Source organism: Liolophura sinensis, chromosome 2, assembly GCF_032854445.1.
Source record: "Liolophura sinensis isolate JHLJ2023 chromosome 2, CUHK_Ljap_v2, whole genome shotgun sequence".
Classification (NCBI taxonomy): domain Eukaryota; kingdom Metazoa; phylum Mollusca; class Polyplacophora; order Chitonida; family Chitonidae; genus Liolophura; species Liolophura sinensis.
In genome coordinates, this window is record NC_088296.1 from 27,230,264 (window position 1) to 27,245,349 (window position 15,086).

The 15,086-nt window shown below is 40.5% G+C and overlaps 1 protein-coding gene across 6 annotated transcripts in view; it reads right to left on the reverse strand.

Moving 5' to 3' along the window:
* LOC135462441 (coronin-2B-like) overlaps nucleotides 1–15,086 on the reverse strand; it is an 85,794-nt gene that overhangs the window by 12,404 nt on the left and 58,304 nt on the right. For all 6 annotated transcript variants that reach the window (XM_064739665.1, XM_064739666.1, XM_064739667.1 and 3 more), the window contains 12 exons: nucleotides 12,299–12,493; nucleotides 11,158–11,274; nucleotides 10,339–10,488; nucleotides 9,848–10,012; nucleotides 9,303–9,428; nucleotides 8,096–8,200; nucleotides 7,297–7,393; nucleotides 6,315–6,427; nucleotides 5,320–5,433; nucleotides 4,644–4,700; nucleotides 4,010–4,254; nucleotides 2,118–2,274 (listed from right to left, as the gene is read on the reverse strand). In XM_064739665.1, the coding sequence (XP_064595735.1) occupies nucleotides 2,118–2,274; nucleotides 4,010–4,254; nucleotides 4,644–4,700; nucleotides 5,320–5,433; nucleotides 6,315–6,427; nucleotides 7,297–7,393; nucleotides 8,096–8,200; nucleotides 9,303–9,428; nucleotides 9,848–10,012; nucleotides 10,339–10,488; nucleotides 11,158–11,274; nucleotides 12,299–12,493 (1,641 nt within the window). The remainder of the gene's footprint in view (nucleotides 1–2,117; nucleotides 2,275–4,009; nucleotides 4,255–4,643; nucleotides 4,701–5,319; nucleotides 5,434–6,314; nucleotides 6,428–7,296; nucleotides 7,394–8,095; nucleotides 8,201–9,302; nucleotides 9,429–9,847; nucleotides 10,013–10,338; nucleotides 10,489–11,157; nucleotides 11,275–12,298; nucleotides 12,494–15,086) is intronic.

The window sequence follows — 15,086 nt, forward strand, 5'->3', positions numbered from 1 at the left end:
CGGTGAGGTTCGGTTAATTCCATATCAGAAAAACATGAATGTTCGTATCAAAAGTACCCTATGTCTTCTAATGTCTGGGGAAACCTGGTCTGCTCATTTTAGCCAATATAACGTATTTCCGTATTTCCGCAACCTTTTCGCAAACAGCGGGCAGTAAAACTTACGAAGAAGTTGGGGATGAAATCATGGCAGGCCAATGGGGAGATTGGAGGTAATCCTCTTCCAGTAAGACACACATCACTCACTGCAAGATGGCTGACATGTGTAAACCCCATGCGCCGAGACACCCGGTACAACAACAACGTCCGTCAGTCAGTGTTCATTTATTGATATAACAGTAATTGTATATTCTCGTGGCTGCAACTGTATACTGGAAGATTAGACGTATTAGCCGTGATCATCACCAGGTGGGTAGGTCAAATTCTGATCTCACGTCATACAGTCTAGATTTGGCGGGAGAGTTCACAATCAATCTTTTATCCTAGGGGCGGGTCAATGAAAATAAGTTCATCTGATTGGTTAATGTTGAATTCTGTAAGCTGTCAATTTATTATCTGTCAGACAATTTAGCATAGGTCACTGTGTTCTCAGAAAATTTGACGAGTACTGGCAATAGCCTTTCACAAAAACAATGTTTAAAATTGTTGTAATATGAAGCTGTTAATAGGCAACCAATTTCACACATGCGAACAGAATGTTCGACCCATGCACACTCACTTCTAATGAGTGTCATTTTATGATATCTTCCCACCATAATGAAAGGTAGTTGTCGTAAGAGTGAAATATTCTTGAGTAAAGCATAAAATACCACATATGCTGCATGTTTGATATACCTGTATTGAACTGTTTTAATTACCCTCATCTGAGATAGGTATAGCATAGTAGAAAATATGCACTTCATGGTGTGGTTAGCAAATTTACCGCTATTAGACAGGTGTTGGCACAGGAAGTTTGACCTCGATTTCACTGAGTTGGAATCACTGATTAACGCACTCAACACTGTGCACATCACGATGGGATTTTGGGGAATTTCATGAAATTCTTCATTTATTCGGATGGCTGTGCAATTTTCAAGTTTAGTCATACCGTTCTGCATGACATCAGCTAAATTTAATGGGGCCTACGCCGTAAGTCTTATAACCTTAGGGGAAGAAACTATACCCACGCCACCCGTCACGCTGTCTGCTACAAAGTGATCAGTGGTGTGAAAACAAGTTAGTCCCCCTACTCACGGCAAGGTCTGCTGCTAAATGATCAGTGGTGTGAAGACAAGTTAGTTCCCCTACTCACGGCACGGTCTGCTGCTAAATGATCAGTGGTGTGAAGACAAGTTAGTCCCCCTACTCACGGCCCAGTCTGCTGCTAAATGATCAGTGGTGTGAAGACAAGTTAGTCCCCCTACTGACGGCACCGTCTGCTGCTAAATGATCAGTGGTGTGAAGACAAGTTAGTCCCCCTACTCACGGCATGGTCTGCTGCTAAATGATCAGTGGTGTGAAGACAAGTTAGTCCCCCCTACTCACGGCACGGTCTGCTGCTAAATGATCGGTGGTGTAAAGACAAGTTAGTTCCCCTACTTGTGGTATGGGTTTTCATGTGCGTATAGGTCAGGGCAATGTTGAAGAGCTGTGATATCATGCAGCAAGCTGAATGGGTCTTGGCTCCTTGCCAAAAGGTTGCAAAAACACAGCATATGTAATTGTAGGAGGAATATTCAGTTTCTTTATTTTCACGTGGTTAGACCAGCTAATGAACAACGTACTCACATCTTTACTTTTCCAAAAAGGCTGGTTTATTCTACTTTCACCACTACTATTATCCCCCCCACCCCCCGCCAGTTATTAGAAGAATTAGGGTATCATGTTAAAGGCTTTTGTATGATTCCCAAAGGAAACTTTACCGTCCAAACATATGTGAATGAAATACAGTAGTTTAAGAGCTATGTGCAGAATTCAATGCCATTCAGCAAGTAAAGCAGCAGATGTAAGCAATAAAAATCAGTCTTCAGGAGTAACATTAAATACAAATCAGGGGGTCATCTCAAATCCTCAATGTTGCAAAAATGCAAAAAATGTTGAATATTCAAATGAGCTAAAAATGAACACGCAAAATCTCACCTCCACTTCCTGAGATCCTGCCCCATTGGAGGTGATGCTGTTCTCTTGTGACCACCCACGCTTGATGTTTGAACTCTGACCCACGTCAATGTTATCAGGAGGTCGTCTCCATCTCCGCTCAAAAGCTGTTATCATGTCATTGACGTTGTCCGAAGAGCTGCAATTCAAGGGAGACAACTGCTGAATTAGACCAATGATCTTTCCTGGGATGTGTCTGAAAGCACTGCTTCTTTCCATAGTTTGACAGAAAATACACAGGACCTGTATGTGCACACTTTTGGGCTTTCCCAGACCAAAAATTCCCATTTTTTAAGGCTGTATGGAATAAGTTTTCTAGTTACTGTAAATCTTCAACCTGTTCATCCACTCAAGCACTTTTCTCCGTGGAATTTATAAATACAATTATTGTGAAGAATATCACCACACATTAGTTTGTGTCACTAAATATGCAAACATCGAAGAACTGTGCAAATTATTTCACTACATTCCATATATAGTTCTCTAATAAAGTTTCAAAACATTGGTTGCAATTACCGTCATGCCAACTGACCTTTTTAGTTGAACTTTTGATACACTGACAGCAGAGCGTCAATCAACTTCCAAAACAGATTAGCCTGCAGTGTGTATGAGGGTGAACTAGTCCTCATCCCCTGACCTTTCCAGGTCCAACCAGCTCTAAAAATCTGGCTATTCCAGAATTTGTAAAGGTGTAAAAAGTTACTTTCCCAACCCGACATTCTCAAGCTTTCCATACAAACCCATGATATGTCTAGGTATTCACTGTCCGTCTCCCTGGGTGTACAAATGTTACTGGCAGATTAGTGTAACCCCTGGTCCAGCCAGCATATACACGTTTTGGTCGAGGAACCAACGTTTTTGTCCACACACAAATAAGCACAAGTCTACAAGATACTGATCTCTAGCTAGACCTCAAGAGGGGACGAAGACAAAAGTACACAACTTTAAAAACAGGTTCAGAAAAAAGGAGTGGGTTGCACGCGTTAGGGTCACATTGCAGTACATACCCTCCTAAATGAAACGCCTACAACAAGTGGTATGCAAGAAAGTATAAATCATGCAAGATTGGTCAATATTATATATGATTTCTAAACTAGCTTACACATGCAAAAATTTATCTTAATTGAAGAATTTCAATGAATATTTTTTTTAAACCAATGACAAAAAAAAATATGGGACCAAGTTCACAAAACTTTATACATGAATTTCATAACTATTTGTCAAAAGACATTTTAATAATTTTTCTTGTATTTTTCAGGACTCTTTATGATGCTATAAAAGGAAAATTATGAAAACTATCTTCCATGACAAAAAGTCACAAATATCAAGTTTTGTGAAAGTGGCCCCAAATTTGTTTTGTCATCAGTTAAAAATGACACAAAACACAACAGAACACAGGCACCAAACACAACAGAACACAGACACAAAACACAACAGAACACAGACACAAAGCACAGGAGAATACAGACACAAACACAACAGACCACAGACACAAACACAAAAGAAAATAGACACAAAGCACAACAGAACACAGACACAGAGCACAGAAGAGCGAGTGAGTCATATGACAACGAAGAAATACGTAGAGTGCATGTAATGTGCCCCCTTGTTGCAGAACAGATTTCCACCACTCTTTTATCTAGTGCTGCAAAGCACAGAAGAACACAGACACAACGCACGGAAGAATACAGACACAAAGCACAGAAGAATATCGACACAAAACACAAAAGAATACAGACACAAAGCACAGAAGAACAGACAAAAAACACAACAAAACAGACAAAGCGCACAGAAGAACAGACACAAAGCGCAACAGAATACAAAGCACAACAGACCACAAACACTGATATGGTTAAATGAAGATGCCCCCTGACCTAGTTTCACTGGACGTTTCCTCTATGGACTCATGGGTGCTGAGACGTTGAATGTTCTTGATGGACGCCGGCATTGTTCTCTGGCTGGGGGCGAGGCTCGCTGTTACCGTCACTGTGGTTCCTTCAAACGGCGGCACTGTTGCAGACTTCTTTGGGACTTTGGCCTCTGGGTAGTGCGAGCCGTTGACAGACTTGTTGACGGCTTTGTATGTTGTGATGGTCGGCGCATGGAAAAGGGCCCCGTCCTGTTGTCAGCAAAACAACAACAACAGCAAATTAGAACAAATTGTTTAATCAACAACTATATTTATTTTTTTACTTGATAGGTGTTTTACACCATACTTAAGAATATTTTACTTCTTGTGCGATGACAGCCAGCATGATGGTGAGAGGAAACCTGGCATAGCCCATTGGAAACCCATGGCCATCCAAGGTTACCGGCCGATCTTTCCACACAAGGCCAGAGACGGTGACAGCATGAGCTAGACTTGAACTCAAAGTAACCGTATACATGTAGGTCGGAGGCTCCTGGGTCATTGTGCCGTGCTGGCATGCTATCCCCCTCGGAGACCTCCCCTCTACAAAAGAACAAAACAATAAATTCGTGTCGACTAGTTACTCAGTAATACAGCACCTGTTTCTGAACAGCGACAGAGGCCGATGTTTGCGGTGTGTTCGTCACATGACCATCCTGTAAAACAGCGAAAGAACACAGTCATTTATGAAATATTAAGCGAGATTTCAGAATGTCAAGATGTACTGATTAAGAACCATTTTCAACAGCCCCTGAGCCAATGGTACATGTAGATACATAAAATTTTATGTACATAAAATTCTTCATGAAGTCAAAAGAATCTAATTGAAGCAGTTGTAGAGTTAAGCCAGTAAAAACACAGTATATTACAACAAAAAACAAAAAGGCCAAACTCAGTCAAATTTCTGCTGTATGTCTGCCTGACACAACTCTATATCATAGTGTACAATATCACTTTTATTTGTCATGATAATCAAGATATTTCATCCCTTATAAATAAAAGGAAGGTTACGGACCCAAAATATGTACCACTCGCCATCTAGATGTCCTTGAGTCAGAGTCAGAGCACCTTGAGGCTGTTACAGTTATGAACCACATACAAGACCGTTGACTGCTTACACGTAGTATCACAGGGTGTCGACAATGTCAAGTCCTAATGCTGCCGTTAAACCTTCACACACACACCCCCCTCTACCCTACTCCCCATCCTCAAATTATACTCTTCTATCCCCCACCCCCACCATCCCCACTTAGACAGTAGGGTTAGGCACGCTACCTGCAGGGAGATCAGGATAGGGTTTCTGTTTAGGCCTGAGATCCACTCATCCGCAGTCAGTGAAGGTGTCGAACTGGCAGTGGGTGGGAAAATGTCTTCTTGGAAAGTTTCAGCCTAAAACAAAATAGAAGAGAATTTAGTACACACTTATTCATTTCAGGGTTGTTCTTTTTTTTATCTATAATCTTAGTTTACTGCAATTTAGTCCAGTTTTTAAAAAGCAACCTTCTGTTTCCTATTGAGTGATATTTCTAGACTTCTGGTAGATGTTAGGTCTGTTAAATGTTCTATCATTTTGTCTTCATTAACTAGATGTCCTCATTTTCTTCACTTTACCTACAGTAAATTCCTACATGTCTCCACTTTTTTTTTTACAGTAAATAACTTGTAAAGTTTCTCCACTTTAGATAAAATAAATCAAACACAAGAACCCAATCTCTCCACAAACATACCCTGACAAGTTTTATGACACGTCTGCAGTCAATGCTGACCTAACAAGCACGCACCAGATGTCTGACACGTGCACAAGTGACATGTGAAAGAGAGCCTCTCCTGCTTAAACGAATTCAGGTCCAAGCTGTGTAGTGTATTGTTGATTCCTGCCTTCATCATGATGATTTGTGGACAAACTAACAAATTACTCACAGCTTGAATCTGCGTCGCTAACGCCTGAGATTAACCCATTATTTATTTGACTGGTGATTTACGCCCTACTCATCATAACATGATGACCCAGCATTATGGTCAAGGAAAATGGGCAGAGCCCAAGGGAAACCCTTCACCATCAGCAGGTTGCTGCCGGACCTTCCCCTGTACAACCAGAGAAAACCTGGGCCTGAACTCAAAAGGGTCACATTGATGAGTCTTGTGTGACTGACATTGTTTTAACTCCAAAAGTTCAAAAGCAAGAATCTGAAAGAATTACACTTTTCATTTCTAACAGATGAAACAGGCTCTGAGGACTCAGCCCTGAGTCTGTTCTAGGAACAACTTACCCGTCTGGGTACAATCATAGAAATGGGCTCCACTATGCTTTTGTCTGCGTAGAGCTTGTAGAACCTCATGATCTCGTTTTTGTGTGCATCACAGCCTCTCTTTGGCATGGCACCTAATGGCGTAGAGAAAACAACAGTGGCGTAGAGAAAACAACAGTGGAAGTTGACAAACCAGATGCTTGTCTGTATACCTATGGAGTCAGGAAGGCACGCCGAAGTACTGGTATGAATTCAAGAAAAATAGTCTGATATGCTCTGATATGTCATACCAGCGTGTTGCATGGGTGTACAGCTAAATATTTCTTCTCGAAAATCAATATTTCAACTCGCGTTTCTGGCTCCTGAAAGTAATGATTATTGAGATGGAGTACCAGGCTGTACACCCACACAGCAAGTTGGTATGACATAATATATATGACATATGACAAATGCTGGTTAGATACATGTACATGTATTCTACTAACGCAGTTTCGAGTTTGAACTCTTGCATCACTGAAGGTAGAAAAAGTCCAACTGTACCATGTGACTTTTCACAAATGTTACGCAACTATTTGTAATCACATTTACTCTAACGCTGACGTCTGAAAAAAAAAATTACAAAAAACAATTGACACTTAGCGAGCGATGGAGACAATTGAGGAGCTACATGTTTGTGAAAGCCCCTAAAGGAAATATGTTTCATTTGTGGCTCTGAAACAGGCTGAGACAGGTGATCAGTAAATTAGTGTCAATAATTTTCATAAGTCACAGGATACAAAAGGACTATTTTCACCTTTGATGACAAAGTAAGACTTCCGTCTCAAAACTCCCTATTGTAGCTGTACATACATTTGAATTCACTGAGCTTCATTCCACAAGACACATTCAGGAATATTTTTTTTAACAATTTTAGAAAAAAAGAAAAAAATGAACATTTTTCATTAGACAATAAGTATAACCAACAGACAAGATGGCTGCCATGATGTAGTGCAGTCGTACTTACAGACGCTCCTCTGAGGGGTGGAGGACTGGTACTGGTTGAGGAAATGATAATATGGCTCTGTAGGGACCACCTCATAGTAACGAATATTCCCATCTCCCTGAAAACATGAGGATTACAAATTACAATGTAGCATGGAGCTTTATTTTGTCAGGTAACAGCAAGTAGCTTGCGTCAGGTAGCAGCACGTAGCTTTATTGTATCAGGTAGCAGCAGCAGCATGTAGCTTTATTGTATCAGGTAACAGCACGTAGCTTTATTGTGTCAGGTAACAGCACGTAGCTTTATTGTGTCAGGTAACAGCACGTAGCTTTATTGTGTCAGGTAACAGCACGTAGCTTTATTGTATCAGGTAACAGCACGTAGCTTTATTGTGTCAGGTAACAGCACGTAGCTTTATTGTGTCAGGTAACAACATGTAGCTTTATTGTGTCAGGTAGCAGCATGTAGCTTTATTGTGCAGGAGGCAGCATGTGGCTTTCACTTATACAATGGTCAACAGCATTAAAGTTGGAGGAAACATGGCAGAGCCTTGAGGAAATCCACCACCATCCGCAGGTTGCTGACATATCCTCCCACGTACAGCCAGAGAAAGCAAGCATGAGTTGGACTTGAACTCACAGGGACCGCATTGGTAAGAGGCCGTACTGGTGTGCTAACCATCTCCGCCACAGGGGCCCCTGGTTTGTTTTACAAGCAGAGTAAAATGATTTATTTGTAATACGCACTTGTGTTTGAGGGCATATCAAGGGAGATAACTTCAAATATCAAGGCAGATAGCTTGAGATATAGATTTTTTTACCTTGCCAGCCAGGAAAACAACGCCAGTGTCAAAATCGTAGAATGGCGTCATCACTCCATTGGAATAATCGACAGTCTCCATCTTGAGCGGCTTCCCGAAACTCCTCTGGAATGCCCATGCACAGGGAGAATGTTAGTCCTGGCGTTTTCATGAACTGGTGAACTCATCAAACAAAAACTCTAAAAGATCACCAATTTTATCCATGACTAACTTTCCCATTTTTCCTGATTCTGAGAGTTTTATTTGTTTTAGAAAGGTGCTTTGAGGTTTGCCTGGAACATGGGAAGATATCCCGCAGGAAAATTGTAAGTTTCAGCACCAAAAGTAGTATTTCGTGACGTTTATTTTCCTCCAAAAATGCACTTTTGTGGGCGACGTTTCAGGTTCTTTAGGGTACATCACAGTACAGTTAACTAATGGCGGGCACATAAAAATATGATTTTGACATTAAGTTCTGACATGAATCGAGTGAAGAGTGAAGAATATTGGATGGATATGTTACTCTTTAAAAGTGGAGAGAATTTTTGAATTTTCCAGGCTCTGCAATACACGAAAAAACTGATCTCTAATGGCAACATGAATGTACAAAATGCTCATTTAATTGTAAGAAATCTATTTGAGGTTTTTAGCAGAAACCACACGTATGTTATGAAACTTTATCAAAATTTTCACAGTATCAAATGTTGTCTAAGGATATATGAGAGGGATTTCTAAAACAAAGATAGTGTTTGTAGGCTAAATGACAAAAATTGTGCAAAAAATTGTTTTTTCAAATTTTCATTTTTTGGGTATTTTTTTTTTTTACACATATTAATTATCCCTCTATTTTATGCATATTTTCCATGGTTACATTTTTTAGAAAATCAAATATTGTTAATCTTATTCAAAGGGTGCAGAACAAATCTGAAGTGCCCTGAACCCAATGAACCCCAGCAAACCCCAGCGGATCTAACTGATCAGCGCCATTTTGTTTTCCACTGAGATTTTCTAATTTCAAGCCAGCAATGCATTCATTCATACATATTACCCTACATTCACAGATGTTTTGTTGTGCCATTTTTAGTTTGTTTCGGCGTCACCAACATTCCACGTGATGTGATATTTCCAAGAGAATTATTGCTCAAGGAAATGAAGCTATCCAACTTTTCCCCCCAATGACCTAACAGGAATGCGCTGAACTGTCACTCTCAAACTGGAGCATACTTACTATGTCCCATATTGCATGCTGCCTCTCGCTGGTTCGGGAAAACCCCGTGGTGTATAAATGGTTACTGAGGGAATTCCCCAACATGACGACCTTTGTGGCCTTTGGCCCCTGGTGGCCTTGACCTTCCTGTAAAAAAATAAGCAGCATAAATCTCTCAATTCATCATCGCGTGAAACTGTACCCAGGACCAATTATTTATTTTAGATTCATATATATGTACATGAACATGTAGTTCTTACGTTTATTTGAATTTAAAATTGGTTGTTGTTGATGTAATGATTATTATCTACCACATATATTTCATCGCTGAACCATTTGATACAATGCAAGTAAAACAGGCCAAATTTCCCTGTTTAACCTGTTCCGTTTACAAATTAAACTTTTCAAAAATTCTCTCCACTTTTATTTTTCAGTGATGAAATTTTATTGCATTGCAGACATACAGTACATAGTTACTACACAAGTCAACAAAACTTCAGGCCAAAAAATGCAAAATCCAACCCCAGGATTACCTCCCCTTGGTCACATGGCTGACCTCTACTTACAATTGCAACATATCCGGCCCTTGGATCAACGACCCTTATCTTCTTGTCTTTACAGGTGGTAGCGAATAAACTGCCGTCACGGTTCCAGCAAAGGGAGAAAACTGTGTCAGGGTGGCAGTTCATGATATTGACTGGCTCAGCCTGTTCCACGTTCCATATTATACACTGGAAATTCACAAGTTTCATTACGGATGTATAGATTATTGTATTTGATATAAAAATTCACCTGATTAAAAAAAAGCATTTTAGAGGGAGATAAAAGGTTCAGAGATATATAACTGTTGACGCTGACACCAAAAGAAATAACACTGTCTTGAATACAAACATTATAATATCTTCCTGAGATGAACACAAGACAATGCCAGAAACTTAGTTTGGTCAAAATTTTAAGACAAATACAGCAGTGAATATAATTATAATATTTACTGTATATGCTATAAATCTGAGAAGGATGACAACTATACAACCTGTCCTGTGACGATACACCTTACCTTGAAATCAAGTCCTGCACTCAGGACGATGTTCTCTGCCGTCGGATGCCACTCAATATACCCGACACGCCTCTGGTGACCATGGAGATCAACTGACCAATCAGTGAGGTTAGTCCGTAACCCTTCATGTGGAATTTGCCAGACTTTAACCTGGGGACAAAAACATCAGCAAAATTAGAACAAAATTCACTACTATTCCACAAAATGTTCAAAAAGCACACCTCTTTATTAATTTGTAATGAGATATCTCTGCTCAAGCAAAATCGCGCACACTAAGAAAATGTGAAGTTCCTGTCAGGGTAACAATTCTTAACCAATCAGGTTCAAAATATTTCTATAACCCAAGACAACAGCTGCTTCTACTTCTGTAATGCAAATCCTTTTTTGCTCCTAATTTATTTATTTATTTGATTGGTGTTTTACATCGTCCTCAAGAATATTTCACTTATACAACGGCAGCCAGCATTATGGTTGGAGGTAAAATGCAAGAGCCTGGTGGAGACCCATGACCATTCGCAGGTTGCTGGCAGGCCCAAACGTTATAATATCTTGCTTCTAGACCCTCCCACACATGGCCGGAGAGGAAGCCAGAATGAGCTGGACACAACGGCCGCATTGGTGGGAGGCTCCCGGGTCACTGCGCGGGGCTGGCATGCTAATCCCCACCCCCACCCCCCAACCCCCACCATTTTAACTGATATATACATGTATGTGCATTAGGTACGATTGTTAACTGCATATAAACCAGCGCAGTAGTTAACATGTCGAAATTAAGTAAAAGGAAATGTTACAAATGGGACTAATTGGCCAGTAACTCACGGTTGCATCCTCTGAGCAAGAGGCAATCACATGATCGTTGAAAGGGTTCCACTTCACATCAAGGACTGGTCCCTTGTGGCCGCAGACTTTAGGAGTGTTGATGTCAACACGGCCTGTCTGTAAACAGGGGAGGTAACTCATTATCAACTAACAAAGTATACAATTTAGGAGTGTTGATGTCAACACGGCCTGTCTGTAAACAGGGGAGGTAACTCATTATCAACTAACAAAGTATACAATTTAGGAGTGCTGACGTCTGTTAACACCGTGATAAATTAACACGGTATACAATTTAAGAGTGTTGATAACAAGAAAACAAGTATGCAAACAAGGGAGTTAACCCATATGCAACATATGCCATTCTGGAGTGATGTCAACATTGCCTGCCTGAAAACAAGGGAGGTAACTCATCATAAACAGTCCATCTGAAAACAGGGGAGGTACCTGGCCATAAACTTACAAAACAAAACGTGCAAATCAGATTTCCTGATCTTAACATATCCATCAAAAAATATTGATAATAAATTCATATTATTTGCATGTTAAAGGTCTTGATGTCACATTTAATAAACACAATATGGATGTACACCGGCCCACCAAATTTTACTGTCATCTTCTTCTGTCCCCATCACAACCAATGACTTCCAAAAAATTACAAGCTAACAAATGAGACTACACTATATGTACAAGACATACAGCGAACAACCCGACCAGTGAGGACAGTGTAATACACATATAAGTGATGAAATACGCCCTCTTATCAATTTACGTTATTCTAACTGCTCACACAAATGCTAAAATAGTAACAAATAACATGGCCCTCGAGGCATCATGCTTCTCCTAACACCAAAGCAGTCCATGAAGTATCATATATCGCAAACTCACCCATTCTAATGGCAGGACCACAAAAGACCCCCCTCCTGCGGACTCTGTTATATCCCAAACTCACCCGTTCTAATGGCAGGACCACAAAGGACCCCCCTCCTGCGGACTCTGTTATATCCCAAACTCACCCGTTCTAATGGCAGGACCACAAAGGACCCACCTCCTGCGGACTCTGTTATATACCAAACTCACCCGTTCTAATGGCAGGACCACAAAGGACCCCCCTCCTGCGGACTCTATTATATCCCAAACTCACCCGTTCTAATGGCAGGACCACAAAGGACCCCCCTCCTGCGGACTCTGTACACACAGCCAGGAACAGCGGATTAACCGCACTCTGGTTGCTGTCATGGCCATGTTTGCTGATTTTAATTCCCTCGTAACAGTGGTCCTTTCGCGTTGAGTTGCCGAACACGTGGCGGAACTTAGAGCTCCGCATTCGAAAGGACATCTGTGCAGGAGAAAAAATACAAGGCTTTTGTTTAACTTCTATGGAAACATCTACTGCGTACTGAAGAGTCAAGCATAAAAAGTATTTTTAAATTGTTTACTTATGAGTGTGAAACAGCTAGACTTAAAACAGATAAATAAAGTTCAACTAAATGTTGGAAATTGAAGGGAACTGATATTACAGAGACAGGATGCAGAGTGAAGAATTTCTCAGAATCCCACATATATGTAGTACTTGGACTACACGTGCTAATGGAAGACGAAAAAATGATAACCTTTTGTGAAAAACAATTACATAAATGCTGCATAGACTTGTACAAGGTGTTATTTATGTGTTTTTTGGTAATAAAGTAGAGAATACCTGAACAATGCATCAAAACATAAAATTAAGGCTTATATGATATTAACAACCAGTTTTTTTTTACAAAAAACCTCCTTGTAACTCAATTTATATAACTGTACATTATATATAATTTCAACTTTCTGGGAAAAATGACTGCTTTTAGTACATTCTCAATTTCTTAACACTTAATTTCAATCAAGAATAACCAGTTAAAAACAAGACACTGGTGCAAAAACAAACACACAACCATGTAACAACAATGTAACAACAATGTGCTTCTCAAATAAAAAGTCAACAACAGTGAACAGCAAACTGTGAATTTCTAGCATGTTCCCAATGTTGACTGAACCACTATTAAACGCAGACTGACATTAATTGTGCTCGTCTCAAATCTTCTGAACTACCACACAAAAATCTGACAGCTCACACATCATTCCTCGTCCAGGTATTTCTGAACTACCACACAAAAATCTGACAGGCCACACATCATTCCTCGTCCAGGTATTTCTGAACTACCACACAAAAATCTGACAGCTCACACATCATTCCTCGTCCGGGTATTTCATATTGTGAATTACCCTACTATGCCTTCAGAAAATTTATGCTTTTATTTAATTGCAGATTACCGACGTACTCTTATATGTGTACGACTCAAAACTGTATTGCAGATGCACAAACTTTCACTTTCACTTTCAGTGTATATCATTGTTATAAACGTAGCCAAGGCCGGGGACACACTAGAAGGATGTTTTTTCCCTTGAACAGGCATATTTTTTAAATTTCTAACCATCCGTCTTTTAATTGAAATATTTTTGAGTACAGCGTAAAACATCCAATCAAACAAATAAACAAATTAAGATAGCCTAACATGGACACCCTCACATTCAGGATGTTTCAGTTAATACAACGGAGATCAACCATCTGATAAATCTATGTGAAGACCTGAGAAATGCAGCACACCTAATTTATATCAGGAACAGCCATACGCTAAATGATAAGTCTGTCTAATCCCGCTAACCTCCACCATTTATATCAGGTACAGCCATGTGCTGTATGACAGTCTGTCTAATCCCTCTAACCTCCATGATTTATATCAGGTACAGCCATGTGCTGTATGACAGTCTGTCTAATCCTGCTAACCTCCACCATTTATATCAGGTATGGCCATGTGCTGTATGACAAGTCTGTCTAATCCTGCTAACCTCCACCATTTATATCAGGTACAGCCATGTGCTGTATGACAGTCTGTCTAATCCCTCTAACCTCCACCATTTATATCAGGTACAGCCATGTGCTGTATGACAGTCTGTCTAATCCCTCTAACCTCCACCATTTATATCAGGTACAGCCATGTGCTGTATGGCAGTCTGTCTAATCCCTCTAACCTCCACCATTTATATCAGGTACAGCCATGTGCTGTATGGCAGTCTGTCTAATCCCGCTAACCTCCATGATTTATATCAGGTACAGCCATGTGCTTTCTGGCAGTCTGTCTAATCCCGCTAACCTCCACCATTTATATCAGGTACAGCCATGTGCTGTATGACAGTCTGTCTAATCCCTCTAACCTCCACCATTTATATCAGGTACAGCCATGTGCTGTATGGCAGTCTGTCTAATCCCTCTAACTTCCACCATTTATATCAGGTACAGCCATGTGCTGTATGGCAGTCTGTCTAATCCTGCTAACCTCCACCATTTATATCAGGTACAGCCATGTGCTGTATGGCAGTCTGTCTAATCCCGCTAACCTCCACCATTTATATCAGGTACAGCCATGTGCTGTATGACAGTCTGTCTAATCCCTCTAACCTCCACCATTTATATCAGGTACAGCCATGTGCTGTATGACAGTCTGTCCCTCTAACCTCCACCATTTATATCAGGTACAGCCATGTGCTGTATGGCAGTCTGTCTAATCCTGCTAACCTCCACCATTTATATCAGGTACGGCCATGTGCTGTATGGCAGTCTGTCTAATCCCGCTAACCTCCATCATTTATATCAGGTACAGCCATGTGCTGTATGACAGTCTGTCTAATCCCTCTAACCTCCACAATTTACATCAGGTACAGCCATGTGCTTTCTGGCAGTCTGTCTAATCCCTCTAACCTCCACAATTTACATCAGGTACAGCCATGTGCTTTCTGGCAGTCTGTCTAATCCCGCTAACCTCCACGATTTATATCAGGTACAGCCATGTGCTGAATGGCAGTCTGTCTAATCACGCTAACCTACATTCAAGGTGAAA